Source organism: Barbatula barbatula, assembly GCF_947034865.1.
Source record: "Barbatula barbatula genome assembly, chromosome: 12".
In the NCBI taxonomy this organism is placed as follows: Eukaryota; Metazoa; Chordata; class Actinopteri; order Cypriniformes; family Nemacheilidae; genus Barbatula; species Barbatula barbatula.
In genome coordinates, this window is record NC_136775.1 from 14,977,604 (window position 1) to 14,990,817 (window position 13,214).

The 13,214-nt window shown below is 38.4% G+C and overlaps 1 protein-coding gene across 6 annotated transcripts in view; it reads left to right on the forward strand.

Moving 5' to 3' along the window:
• The window catches only part of osbpl3b (oxysterol binding protein-like 3b), a 47,421-nt gene that overhangs the window by 6,842 nt on the left and 27,365 nt on the right, over positions 1-13,214 (forward strand). For 3 of the 6 annotated variants that reach the window (XM_079469633.1, XM_079469635.1, XM_079469638.1), the window contains exon 2: positions 13,002-13,213. In XM_079469633.1, the coding sequence (XP_079325759.1) occupies positions 13,118-13,213 (96 nt within the window). In that variant the 5' untranslated portion in view covers positions 13,002-13,117. Of the gene's footprint in view, positions 1-12,880; position 13,214 lie in introns of all 6 variants that reach the window. The other 3 variants (XM_079469636.1, XM_079469637.1, XM_079469634.1) reach the window with 1 other exon arrangement.

The following is a 13,214-nucleotide window of genomic DNA, read 5'->3' on the forward strand; positions in this document are numbered from 1 at the left end:
GGCTTTGAAAGTGCTTTATAAATAAACTTTGAGTTGAGTTATAATGAAATATAAAAACAAATTTCTCAAACGGGAACAATCACTGTGATTCTAATTTGTAGCTACATTTGTATAATTTTAACCGTTATACAGCATGACGAAAATGTGACTAAGTTTGTAATGACTAAAACGGGACGAAAATACAAAGTCATGTTGTCAACCAAACTGTATGATTAAATAAGATAAAACTTAAAGTATAATTGTCGGGCGAATAAAACTAAGACAAATAGCTGACAAAATAATGGTGCCCCAGAAATCTCAGTTTCTAACATTCTTTCAAATATCTTTCTTTGTGTTTAACCAAACAAAAATATGTATACAGGTTTGAGGGTGAGTAGTTCATTATACAGAATATTCCTCTCAGTCCAGTCTATTGAGAAAATGATGGTAAACTTTGGAGGTTATTTTTAATTGGCTCCTCAGCCTTATAAATATTAAACATTACAGAAAGGTTCAGCTGGTTTCTCCGCTGCTCCCCCGCTGTCTTTACCTTATAAAATACGTGTAACTGAAGGTCATAATAGCTGTGGTCTAAAAAAGTCATTAGACTAAAATAGAAACACATCAAAGCACATCTGCATCCTAGCAGCTTGTGGAAAGAGGCCTCTGGTGGAGAGATAAGAGTCCAGGGTTCGCGTGTGATATGAGAAGTCTAAACTCACTTTACGCAGGAAATATGGGGCTATTCTTCTATACAATACTGATGTCTTAAGTGAAGCTTTATTGCTTTCATTTTTTTATCTGGAAAAGATGTGTTTTCTTCTTAAATGTCTTGGTTACTCTTACTCACGGTGGAAGCACTGCAGTTTATAAGTGCAATAGCAGAGTGGAACTCAATATTCTACCATCTCCTTGAGTGCTTGAGATCACTATGGAGCTATTACCAAATTTAGGGCATTAAAATTTTGCCTGTTATTTGTCGGGGTGCATATCTCCTCTCTGGGGCTCATTAATGGCTAATTCACTCTCTACTGATGAAATATGGAACATGAGACACTGTTTTCAAATGCTTGATGGAGATGGAAATGCTTCTGAGTACCACTAGAATGCAAGTATGACTTTGCCTTCGCTTTTCAACATCCTTGCTTTGTTTTGGTATTGGTAGGGCTGCTTTTGTTATTGCATTTCAAAATACATGTACATTATTACTCCAGCACTCTTAAACAAAAACGCCTACACAAAAAAATAAATAGCCAAAGTTTGGCTCGCTGTCATTGCCTCACTCCTGAGGAAATGTGTTATCGAAATGTGATAATTACCAAACCTAGGTCCTATAAATTATTTGTTCCTTTGTTGTTCAGATTCACCTCTAACATCTTTATTGTTATGAAATGTGCAGTGAAAAAGTATTTCTGCAGGGCAGCAGTTTTATTGGATCAGGCCCTCTGACTCCTGTACTGACTTCTGTATGAGCCGGATTTTCCTACTGGGCTCCACTGGGAATGAACTCCCCTGTTTGTGTTTATTTTCAAGGAAGATTTCTGCTATTCATTCTGCTGTTTCAGACACGTGTTCGGCTTCTCAGCAAGATCATCTCTATAGATCTGATCTTTTGAGGTCAACGTTGGTTAAAGATATCCAGCAAGCAGTAGTTTGCTGTCTGTAGACGGTTGGTTTTCCCCTGTTCGAAGGATATGATTGTCCTTCCCTTCTGCTCTTATGAGTCATTTTGTGTTTAAATGTGACTGGCAGGATCACAGAAGAAGGATGAGGGAGGGCATGTGGTGAGCATGTGGTTTTCAGTCTGAATCTACCTTGAGAGATTCACAAGGAGGGGAGGAGCCATAGCGTGGACGGTTTCAGAAGTGGTTAATACACAGGAAGCAGTGTTCACAATTCTGTCGAAAAACCGTAAACATCCCTCACAATGCACTTCACTCTGTTAGCAAGGAATCTTCCCACCTGTTGTCAGAATCAGGATGTCTTGAAAATGTCATATTGAAGGTCAAGTACAAGTTTGAGTGATGTCAAATGTTCCAGTGCTTGGCATTTTCCTCTCTTTGTTCCTTTAAAAGGTTTTCCACAAATCTCACAGGATCAGCCACTTTGCCAAATCTATCACCCACTGTACCTGCTGCCTGAAAACCAGACCAATCATTTTCAGCTATTTCTCCATATTGTATATTAAGCCAAGACTAATGCCAGTGCATTTGTAAATCTGATCGCTCTCAGTTTGCCTGGCATTGACTGTTGGAGGGTGTAGCACCAGGGTTTGGCAGACTCTCAGATGGAGCTCTGCAGTATCTCATGAGGATAAGAACACATCTGCGAAGAATCATGATAGAAAGACAGTTAAGTCTTTGGTGGTTCATAATCTAGTGTGCAGGACACACACACAAAACCAAAATACTTTAAGCTTTTTTGGGGCCGATTTGCATTTACCTGCATATTTGAATGTGTATTTAAATGCAGACAGAAAACAAAGATGAGTTAGAGCAGGTCTACACAAGCTGAATTACCTCTGTTGGGCAGTAAACTAAAAGCGTCTGCAGTACGAGAAGAGCTGCCGGAATGAAAGCTAATGAAAATAGATTTGACATCCCCCGAGTAACTTGTCTACAGAAACCTGTTTGCTTACCAAATATCTCAACACATTTGTAATAGATATTACTGGTCCTGTTGTCATTAAACTGTAAACATCCCAAAGGAACTTCTTCCAAAGACCAAGAAAGCCAAGGACTGAATAGAGACAGTGCGCATCACGTCCACGCCCACCAGGGGGGATATCTTGTTCTGATAATCACAGAGAAAGATATTTGGAAGAATACTTATAACCAGACAGAATGACAACCGTCTGGTTTTGATTGACAACCATAGTAGGAAAAACGACAATGGTAGTCAAAAGTGTCCCAGAACAGTTTTCTTCAAAATTTCTTCTTTGGTGTTCAACAGAACAAGTAATTTTTCCCATGGGAGTCAATCAGGGGCAAAATGTTTGGTTACAAGCATTCCTCCGAATATCTTTCACTTTGAGTTTTTGAGTATCTTCGGTTTCTGCTGCTTAATTCAGGCCCACCGATAGATTAAATTGAGGCTTTGCCCCCGGGCATGACTCAAATCTGCAGAGCGGAGGTGGAATTTCTCACAAACTGTGTAAAAGCCTCTTTGGGCAGGGCTTTCTCAATAGAGAGAAAGCAGGGATTTCCGGCCTTAATCTATTGGAAACACATTAAATTACAATGAGCTGAATAGATTTACCATAGCGAGTGCATAGCTCACGGCTAGCAATTCTGTGGCTCTCTTACTTTCTTCCTGTGTCTCTCTTGATTTCTTTCTATGCGTGTGCGTGCCCAATCAGATACTCTCACTGTAATGTTACATTATGAAGTTGTGAATTATCCTGTTTTTAAAATAAACAGTGCCTGGTTCAAAATAAGGTATTTTTTTAAGTCAGCCAGTGTAATATTACTTGATGTGTATGACCAGGGGCATGACTTCAGAGTGACGTCTTTTGTAAATGGACTGTGATGCCTGCTGGGACTGGACTGTTGACCCCTGACTCTTTGGTCTCATTGCGCAACATTTTGTTGTAAATGTATTTTATGTAGTCTACTATCCTCAGTCTGTGGGTTCTTCTTTTTTTTATACATCACCTCTTAATCTTTTAGCTCTGTTATCTATTCATCTTCAAGGCTAGGTATTCTGAAGCTAGAAATGTCATGAATAAACTCAAGTTTTCAAAAACCCAGTTGCCTGCTTGGACGGATGTGGGTGTGGGTGTAATCCATCTGGCTTTGTCATGCGCAACACATCCGACATAAGGCAAAATAAAAAAGCTAGTTTTTTCCCACTTGCTTTAGGAAACGCATCAAAATTCAAACATCAAATCTAAAAATAAACTGGAGTCACCTTCTTTATTAAGAAGAGTTAACCCTTATGAAAATTAACCATATTTTTATTTGTGCTAAGTGTAGTTACCATGTTGTTTTGGTGTATTGATTTCCGGCAAAACCATGCTTTTAATTGTTTTTTACGATTTTAAAACATCCAGTTCCATCGGCCAAAGTCTATGTTTTTTTTATGGGTTTTTGGTTCAATGCCTAAAATAAGGTTTGTGGTTAACAGAACCTCTAAATATTTTCACATTTTAATCTGTGGCATGCAGATCCAAGTTTGCATGTTGAAGCCCCTTCCACATCCTCTTGGGTCTAGATCTCACAGAGAGATGGACCTGATATCGCTCACCATCATCTTTGTGCTGGAGGGGAACACGATGGTGGAGTTTGCATAGAGGTCAGGTTTAATTTATACTTGCGTAGCTGTAATTAATTGAAATCTTTGTTAAAGCTAAAGGGTGTAATTGTTTCAGAATTTTTGATCCCATCTTAACATGGAGGGACCGTTACCGTCTAAGTCATTTGTCATGTAATTTTGTCTGTAAAGAGTAAACTGTGTGGCACTTTCTAAACATTTCTCTGTGTGATTGAGCATTCCAGGAAGCCTGAAAATACAAACATTGGCTCTGCCAAGTAGAGTATGTGGGAAATCTGTTGAGAATGAAAACAATCATTATTTTTGTCATTCTGTGTGGTGATGTTAGTGGCTAGATAAGGTTTTTAAGATTCTGAGTTTTGAGAAGTGAATTTGCTCTCAAAATGATGAATCACAACTTGCGTGAGGACACGGTTAATTGTTTGCCCTCAGGGCGTCTACTTACGTATGTGCTTAACTTAAAAATAGGATTTTAAAGATAATACAAATTTAGGTTACTCTTGAGTTGTTTTAAACTAGATAAAAAGGTTTGGCAACGGCAGAGGCTGCGACACTCAACCTAGTGTTTTTCATCAAAATACAATTAACCTAGACGTCTCCATTGAGCAGCCGTTGTGTTAAAAGCCACAATTATTAACACTACTAAATTAACTTAATTAAATCAGCATCTCCTATAGGAAATAAAGACCTATGTCATAAATTCAAACTCTAACATGCCTGTTTTCCCACAGGTCCTCCCTCATATGAGGAAAGCCCATGCCTCATATGTTTTCGAAACACTTTGTATACAGGCAAAGAATAAAGATATTGTTGTGATTTTTTTGTGAAATTAAAAATAACAGTTCCTATTTTTTCATGAAATATTGCAGCGTTCATTGTAAATAGCTCATCAGTGTGGATCGTTCTCTTTTTAAAATGAATGTGCCCTCATAATCCTCTGTCAACATCTGAAGAATACACTTCCGCCCTCCAGTGACTATCCATGCTTCTAGTAAGTGCAAAAGTTCACTTAGCTTTTTTTCATATCTGTCGATGTACCTTTAAATGGATAGCCTGAAGTGCTTATCATTTTGGGTTGTCGACGTATGGCGAAGTGTTTGAACAATTAGACTCACGTTGTTTATCGTAATCCTACATCCATCCTAAAATGCCATTATTCCCCATGGTGCCGGATGTAACAGAGCTGGCAGAGATTTTAGCGGAACGACGTCATTGCTCCGTGTGCATATATACCCCATTGCAAAAATGGACGCAACATGTTCCAAAGGCATCGAACTGGACCAAACACAGGAAGTGACAACAATATACGACCCAAAAATCAAGTGATTTGGTAATATAAAAGGAGTGTTTATTAGATTTGTGCTTGTGCGTGTAATGGAGGAATTCCTGGCGCCGTTTTGACAGCTTTAAACACTTCATGAGGTCTCCGCAAGTTACAGGCTTGCTAAAAATACCCTTATATGCGCAGGCATACACTGTGTAACCCAGCACCAGACATGTGTCACAGGGGCATTTTACGGTGAGAAGTAAGTTTTTGCATTTTGTGTTTTAAATCACAATCTTTAGCCTTGGCTTTAGGATTCCTACTTTAGGAAGTTAACATTAGGCTCCATTAACAGATAGTATTGGTTCCCAACATACATTGTTTACATCAGGGTCGGAAATTGATACAAGGTGAACAAAACTGGTCTCCAACTTCAGGATAAAATAGGAAATCCCAGCATAATAAAAAACTTGCTACGACTGTCACAATCTAAAAATTATTATGTGAAAATGAATGAATGTAGATGACAGCATTTTTGCTCTGCTACAGCTGCTAACATTACAGCTAATCAAGTTAATGGTATTAAAATATAGGCCAATCAATTCAATTCTATTTTATGTAACTTTTTTTATATACTTTTCAGAATATGCATTGTTCCAAAGCAGCGTAACAGGAGAAAATTATTAAAACTGAAAAACAGTGTTTATAGAACAAGCAAGATTATTCTAGTAAATAATATCTAATGTCAGCATCTCCTGGTGGTTTATTTAGCATATGTTGCATTAAGTGAATGCTTGGCTGAAAAGATGCGTCTTTAGTCTAGATTTAAATTGGGCGAGTGTGTCTGACCCTCGAATAATATTAGGAAGGCTATTCCAGAGTCTAGCTCGACCCCCTTCGGTGGATTTAGTTTTTCCTGGTGTTATCAAAAGTCCTGTTTTGAGATCTTAGAGAGCGTGATGGGTTGTAGTGTGATAGAAGCTCTGTTATGTAGGTAAGGGGCTAAACCCTTTAAGGCTTTATAAGTGATTAAAATAACTTTAAGTTAATACGATATGTGTAGCCAGTGAAGGGTTGATAACATTGGGGTTGTGTGATCGTATTTTCTGGATCTGGTAAGAACTCTGGCAGCTGCTTTCTGAACTAACTGTTGTTTGTTTATTGATGATGCAGGACAAACACTAAGTAGTGCATTACAGTAGTCAAGTCTTGAGGTCACAAATGTATGAATAAGCTTCTCTGCGTCAGCAACACAGAATTTTTCGTAATTTGGCAACATTTCTAAGGTGGAAGTGTGATAAGTAAGATCTGAACCATTGCAGTGCCTGTCTGTGAATACTGGTATAATTGTGTAAGCGATCTATAAGTATGTTATGGTCTACAGTATTGAACGCAGCACTAAGGTCAAGCAGGACTAGGAGTGAGATGTTACCTTTATCTCATGCTATAAGCAGGTCATTTGTAATTTTAACGTGTGTTGTTAAAATCAGATGCGATTAAAGGATTCAGCTGTACTGAAGTGCTCCACGTTCACAAAGTTTATCATTAACAACCATGTGCAGATACGATGTAAGAAAAGATTCATTAGATTTACAGACTCTTTACTGTATAACCTGAAGCCATTGAGTGTTTTGGTAATGTTGTCTTCTATATATTTCCTGATTTTTATGTTCCTTAGAGAATCAAAACAGCAATAAAATAATTCATAAACGCTTCTCAGTTTATTTTGTGGCGTGTAAAAAGTGGTGATTCATGTGTTCTAAAATCTGACAGTAATAGTCAAGATTGCAACATCAAGGGCAATAATCTGCATCAATTATTTGTTTTAATCTTGCAGTCCTATGGAATGAGTATATGCTTTATCAGATATATGTTCCTTTGATCCACATCCGTTTTTAGACACCTCTGGTTCTGCTTTGTTTCATGTTTAAACAAATTATGAGGGGGTTAACCTATGTTATCAACATTTATTATTTATAATTTTTATTGTAGAATTTATTGAATCAACATACATTTAGAATTACATGAATCTCATGACGTTGTGCCATTGTTTTGTATACATTTGTGACCCGCTCTGGGAAGTAAATGATCACTTCCTCTAATCAGCAATCCTAGCATTTATTTATTTATAATTCACTGTCATGGTCTGTGGACCCTCTGAAGTATCCTTGGCCACACCCGGGCCAATAAGCAGTTTAACACGGATGTTTCATGTACTTTTCCATACGGATTATGGGTTGCAGCTTTAGAGGGACTTTACTACAAGCAGAAGTTGTGAAGAAACCTTCACCTAGTAGAAGAAACTCAATATAGCTCATTACAAACCCTTCAATCTCTGCTATATCATGCTAATCCATCATCTGTGAAGCATATGAAGCTCCATCTCAACTGTAATGCTCACAATCACTCCAGCTTGCTGCCAGATCCTCCTCATTATCCTTCTTGCTCATGATAGTCTGTGGGTTAATGATGATCGGCCCATGCGATCACTCTGCCGCAGTAACGCCTCTGTCCGTGACCAAAAACACCTCTTGCAATCGTATTCTTTACTTTAATTATATACCCTAAATGCATTAGAACAAAGTAATGTGGCATATGATTATCTCACAATATCACCACGTATATGCGTGTGTGGGTGTGAAACTTTGTCTTTGTTTTGGACACCATACTTTAACAGAGACCCCCTGACATCATCCTTTCATCTTCCGGAACATTCTTGCACCTCACTCGCCACCGGCCTGCATGTACCACCGGTGTCTCATTTCCATCGGGGCTTTGTGTGGTAGTTATTTTTGGCATCGTCTGTGCCGTGCTCACTTTCAAAAGAAACACACAATACTCTGCACCCTGTGACAGAAAGATTCAATTACAGGGGCACAGACGCAGAAAGAGCTGCCAGTCATCCTATCTCACCTGACCAGGTATTACATCACGTTTCTGTCTGTGCAGAGGCTGCAGTAAAAGGTGTCAAGCTTTTAAGGGTTTTTTCCAACTATGCTGGTTCTGTGCAGAATCGAAAGTCTATTTATTCTCTTTAGTTTTCACTTTCACACTTGGTCTCCTTGATAGGGACGAAATAAGAAACAAACATGTTTGTAAGATATTCGGTGTCAGAGGTGCATCATAATTTTTTTGCATTACTGTATCAATATTATCATAACCAAATATCTGTGTTTTAATTAATGTACATTTTTTACATGTTTAATATAAGAACAAATATTAGAAATAAACAAACACCATTTAGAGCAAATATGTGAGAAGGCAAAACAGACCGTAAGAATTAGGTCAGCGCACAATCAGCTATTTTTAATCAACCAATTCTCAATGTAGAATGAGCAGTGAATTGCTTAAAGCATCAAAGTCCCAAGCAGATGGTGATCAAAATATATAATTTAGGCTACATACACAGTATGATTGACATACACGGCATAAATAGTATATTTATACACACATTGCTGTTGGATGACTTTATGTCACTACTTAGGTTTGGTTTTGTTGAAATTCAACAGACACTGGATTGGAATAATCACTATACATCTAAAAATGCTGATTAAATGAAAATTTGTTTTAGGTTTGTATTAGGAATACATCAGAACTGTTTCTTTGTTACAGTCAATATGATACTATTATAATAAAATCTACTGTTTTTATTTACCATTACAGAATGTGAAGTAATAAACGTGGGTGGTGATGCTCAATTTTTCTTTTTTAATAAATGTACCCTTTTCTTAAAAGATAACAAATCTACATTATGGACGTTTCATCTGCAACAACAGAAACATGTGTTACGTGGCCCAAACTTAGCTTCCCTTGCAAAGACTATAGCTGTACTAGTTTAAAATTAATTGAATACAATTCCTATACAATAAATGTTAATATAAATTAATATAAAATCAATTGTTATATTATTAACAAACACAAACAGGAAGTTATATCTTCGGGCCAGCACATGGGTCTGATGTAACCGTCTATACATTTTATTTAGACATTTAGTGAGGCAAACCATATTTGTGCTATACAATGTTTAAAGTTGTCGTTTTAAGATGCAGAACTTTTTGGAGAAAGAGAGAGAGAAAGGACAATTTTACAGGTCACAACAGGTCATTGCCACTTTCATGCCATACGTTTTAATCAAGAAGTTCCTGGAATGCCCAGAACGGTAATGAATCTTTCATTCAGCCCTTCTGTCAGGGGGTTGGAAAGTGGTGATTCAGCGATATGACCCACTTTTTCCAGCCCATCTATTTTATGACCCAACGAACAGAGATTCATATATCACCAACCATATTGTGTTGCTATTTAGACAAGTGTCACAATTGGAACTGCGATATGATATGAACAGCATTGAGCTCTGAGCCTGTCATATTGCTTTCACTAAGATGTTACGACCAAAAGAGTAAAAGTGTGTCAGATCACATCGAGACAGCAGATCTCCTGTTTAGCATGTTGTCATTTATAAGTTGAGCAGTCTGGTATGATATTAAAAAAGTATTTAGTATCTAAGGTAACCTGCAATTTTATGTTTCAGAAATGGCCAGAAAGAGGAAAAGTTTGGGAATGCCACTTTAAAGGGAAAGTCATCATTTATTAGATCTTATGTCATTGAAAAGCCATTTGATAACTCTCTCTTCTTTGGAACACAAAAGAAGATATTTTGAGAAATATCTTTGTGGTTTTGTGCCACACAATGGAAGCCAATGATGGCCATTGATGTTCGGTTACAAACATTCTTCAAAATATCTTGTTTTTTGTTCTGCTTAATAAAGAAATGCATACAGGTTTGAAACGACACAAGGGTGAGTAAATGATAAAATAATTGTCATTTTTGGGTAAACTATCCCTTTAAATCATGTTTTATTCTTGTGCCTGTAGTAGTAGATTTGTTATTATATCATTGGTTGTGATGGGGCCCATTTTTCACTCACACTTATTGTCTTTAAACCAGTAATGTCATTTCATGCGTCACACTTTTAAATACACGTATCTGTGTTGACACATCTGAGAGTGTTTGTTCAACTGTTTGCTGATAAACATGAATCGAAACAGCCTGCTTCATGACTCTAATGTTACGCTGCATTCTCATGTGCATGTGTTTGCACTTCTGATGGCCTTTGTCATTGTAATGGTGTGTTTTCATGGCTTCATGCGTGTTTGGGCGAGCGATTGTGCGTGTTGAATGCGATCGGTGGAAAGTAAATGAATAAATGATAACGCGGCACTCGGAGGCAGCTGCTCACTGTTGGCTTCTGAAGCAGCATGAGCGAGGCGGCGACGGAGAACGGCGTTTATCACAACCAGGAGTCTGTTTACCGGAACAAACCAGTAACCACAGCCACTGAGAGACCTCACGGCGGGGCCTTAATTAGCTGCGCGAGCATCCGTGAACGCTCGGTGAGAGGTCACGGATGTCGATGATGTGCTTTTGCTTTCGAAAGAATCGAAACAATCAACCTCACGCTGACTGACGTCAGCTCAAAACACATAAACGGCAGCTTGATGTGATGTTTTTCTAGCTGAAATCACCTGTTGAAACACACTGCAAACTCTCGTGGCGTTTACACATTTAAATTCAGAGTTCATCATTGCTTTGGTCATCAATGAGCCCTGTTTACCCTTTTACACGACATGTTAAAGCGATAGTTCATCCAAAATGGAAAATTATTCATCATTTACTCGAACTCATGTCTTTTCAAACCTCGAAATGGGTTCATTTCGTTCTTTCGTGCAGAACCCAAAACAAGATATTTTGACGAATATTTGTAACCAAACAACATGGGCCCCCATTAACTTTCATTGTATGGGCACAAAACCACTGAGACATTTCACGAAATATCTTTTGTGTTCCACATTAGAAACAGGCATACAGGTTTTGTAAATAATTGATGACAGAATTTGTATTTTTGGATGAACTAGTGATCAGCGATAAAGGGGATATAAAGACTCATCGTTGCCGTTTTGATGTCACCCATGCCACTGGCATTCTGGGCTCTGAAGGTCTTCAATCATTCCTCTCAGTTTAGCATGTCACTTACAATTATCTCAAAAGCATCTGGAGCTGGTTATAAATGTTCACAACATGTCACAACGCGGCTGCATTGAGAACGCCAGATTTCTTCATGCTCACAGGATGCGATAGAGCTGAGAATGTTGATGTGGAGCGGACAAACGAGCTAAGATTGAGATGCTGAACATTAGCTGAAAGCTGGGCGTGGCGTGTGAATGTACAGCTGATATACTGCTCTCAGTTAAATCATATTCTGCTCCAAGGGCCAATAAAATACAAGTGTATGCACAGCTTCAGTTTGATTCTCCTGACAGAAGTGGGAGTCAATAACTGAGAGAGAGAGAGAGAGAGAGAGAGAGAGATTTGCAAGACTAGACGTTTGTCGTGACCTCCGCAGGTGCATGGAAATGAAGGGGTGGTTGTGGGGGAGAATATGTAATTTGATTAACCTTGCAGCATTTCTGTATCCCACGTTGTGACCTGTGCTGTTGCTTATAATGAAGGTTGGAAAGAGCCTGAAGGATGACTGGGCTACAGTATGAATGTCTTTATTAAATAACCCCGTGCGTGGCATGCTAAAGATCTGTTAAAGGAAGAAAAATCTATTTGAGTCAATATTTGGTGTCCTATTTCTTTTTCAAGGACTTTTTGTTTGATAGTGAAAATACATATTCATAAATGTTACACCGGACATACACAATGCAGCGCAACTTGTTACCTAATATATAATGTGTGTTATTTAAATATTCCTTGTCTGAGCCCTAAAACAAAATGCATTTTAAGTTATTATTTCATTTAGTAGTCATTAAACACGTACACATATGGTCGAATATAAAGACAGGGGGCTAGCCGCAGGTGTTGCGACAATGAGTTTGCAATGCGGTGCTGTTGTAACACATGACTTCAAACAAGCCTAGAGACAAAGCAAGAGAGCATTTGCATTTGTTCTCTCTTCCTGTGACAGGGAAGATCTTACATTCTGCTCTGATGACCAAAATCTATTCCTGCAATAGACGGTTTCAGCAGCAACAACTGTTGAGTAGTTTTGTACAATTATTATACAATAAAAATAGATATAAAGTGATATTCAAATATAAATTAAGTATAAAATAAATTGTTACATTATAACCTAACGGACCAGAGGCTAACTTAGGGCCAGTGCATGCGTCCAATGAAATCGCTTATAAATGAAACCATCTACGTTTTAGCCCCCACACTTCTGCTATCATAGTTGGTAAAAGCTGAGTAGGAGAAGATCTTGTGGTGGACGTCTAAAGTATTTTGAGGGATTCATGCTAGTAGGCTTCCATCAACACAACCCTCAATACTGCGTCCGGCTGACCAAGCTCTTATGCTTTCAGATCATTCTGCTATTGGATATCCCGTGGTGGGCGAGTGCCGTTCATTACCTGTACGGATGAGAGCCTGACATCATGTTGAGGTCTTCTAATCGAACCTTTCTCTCTATCATCATCTATCCAGAGGTTCAGACACTGCGGGGAGGAAGAAACAAATGGAGACCCACAACTGCTGAGCTACTAGTTCTCCCTCAACCTTATTCCTCTTCCTGTCTCACTGTCGCTTACTGAAAACTGGAGATGAGCTCAGAAGAGAAAAGTTCCATCATGTCACAGAAGATCTCGTCTCCATCGCACAGCAACAGCAGTTCCTCCTCCAAACATGACAGTAGACAGG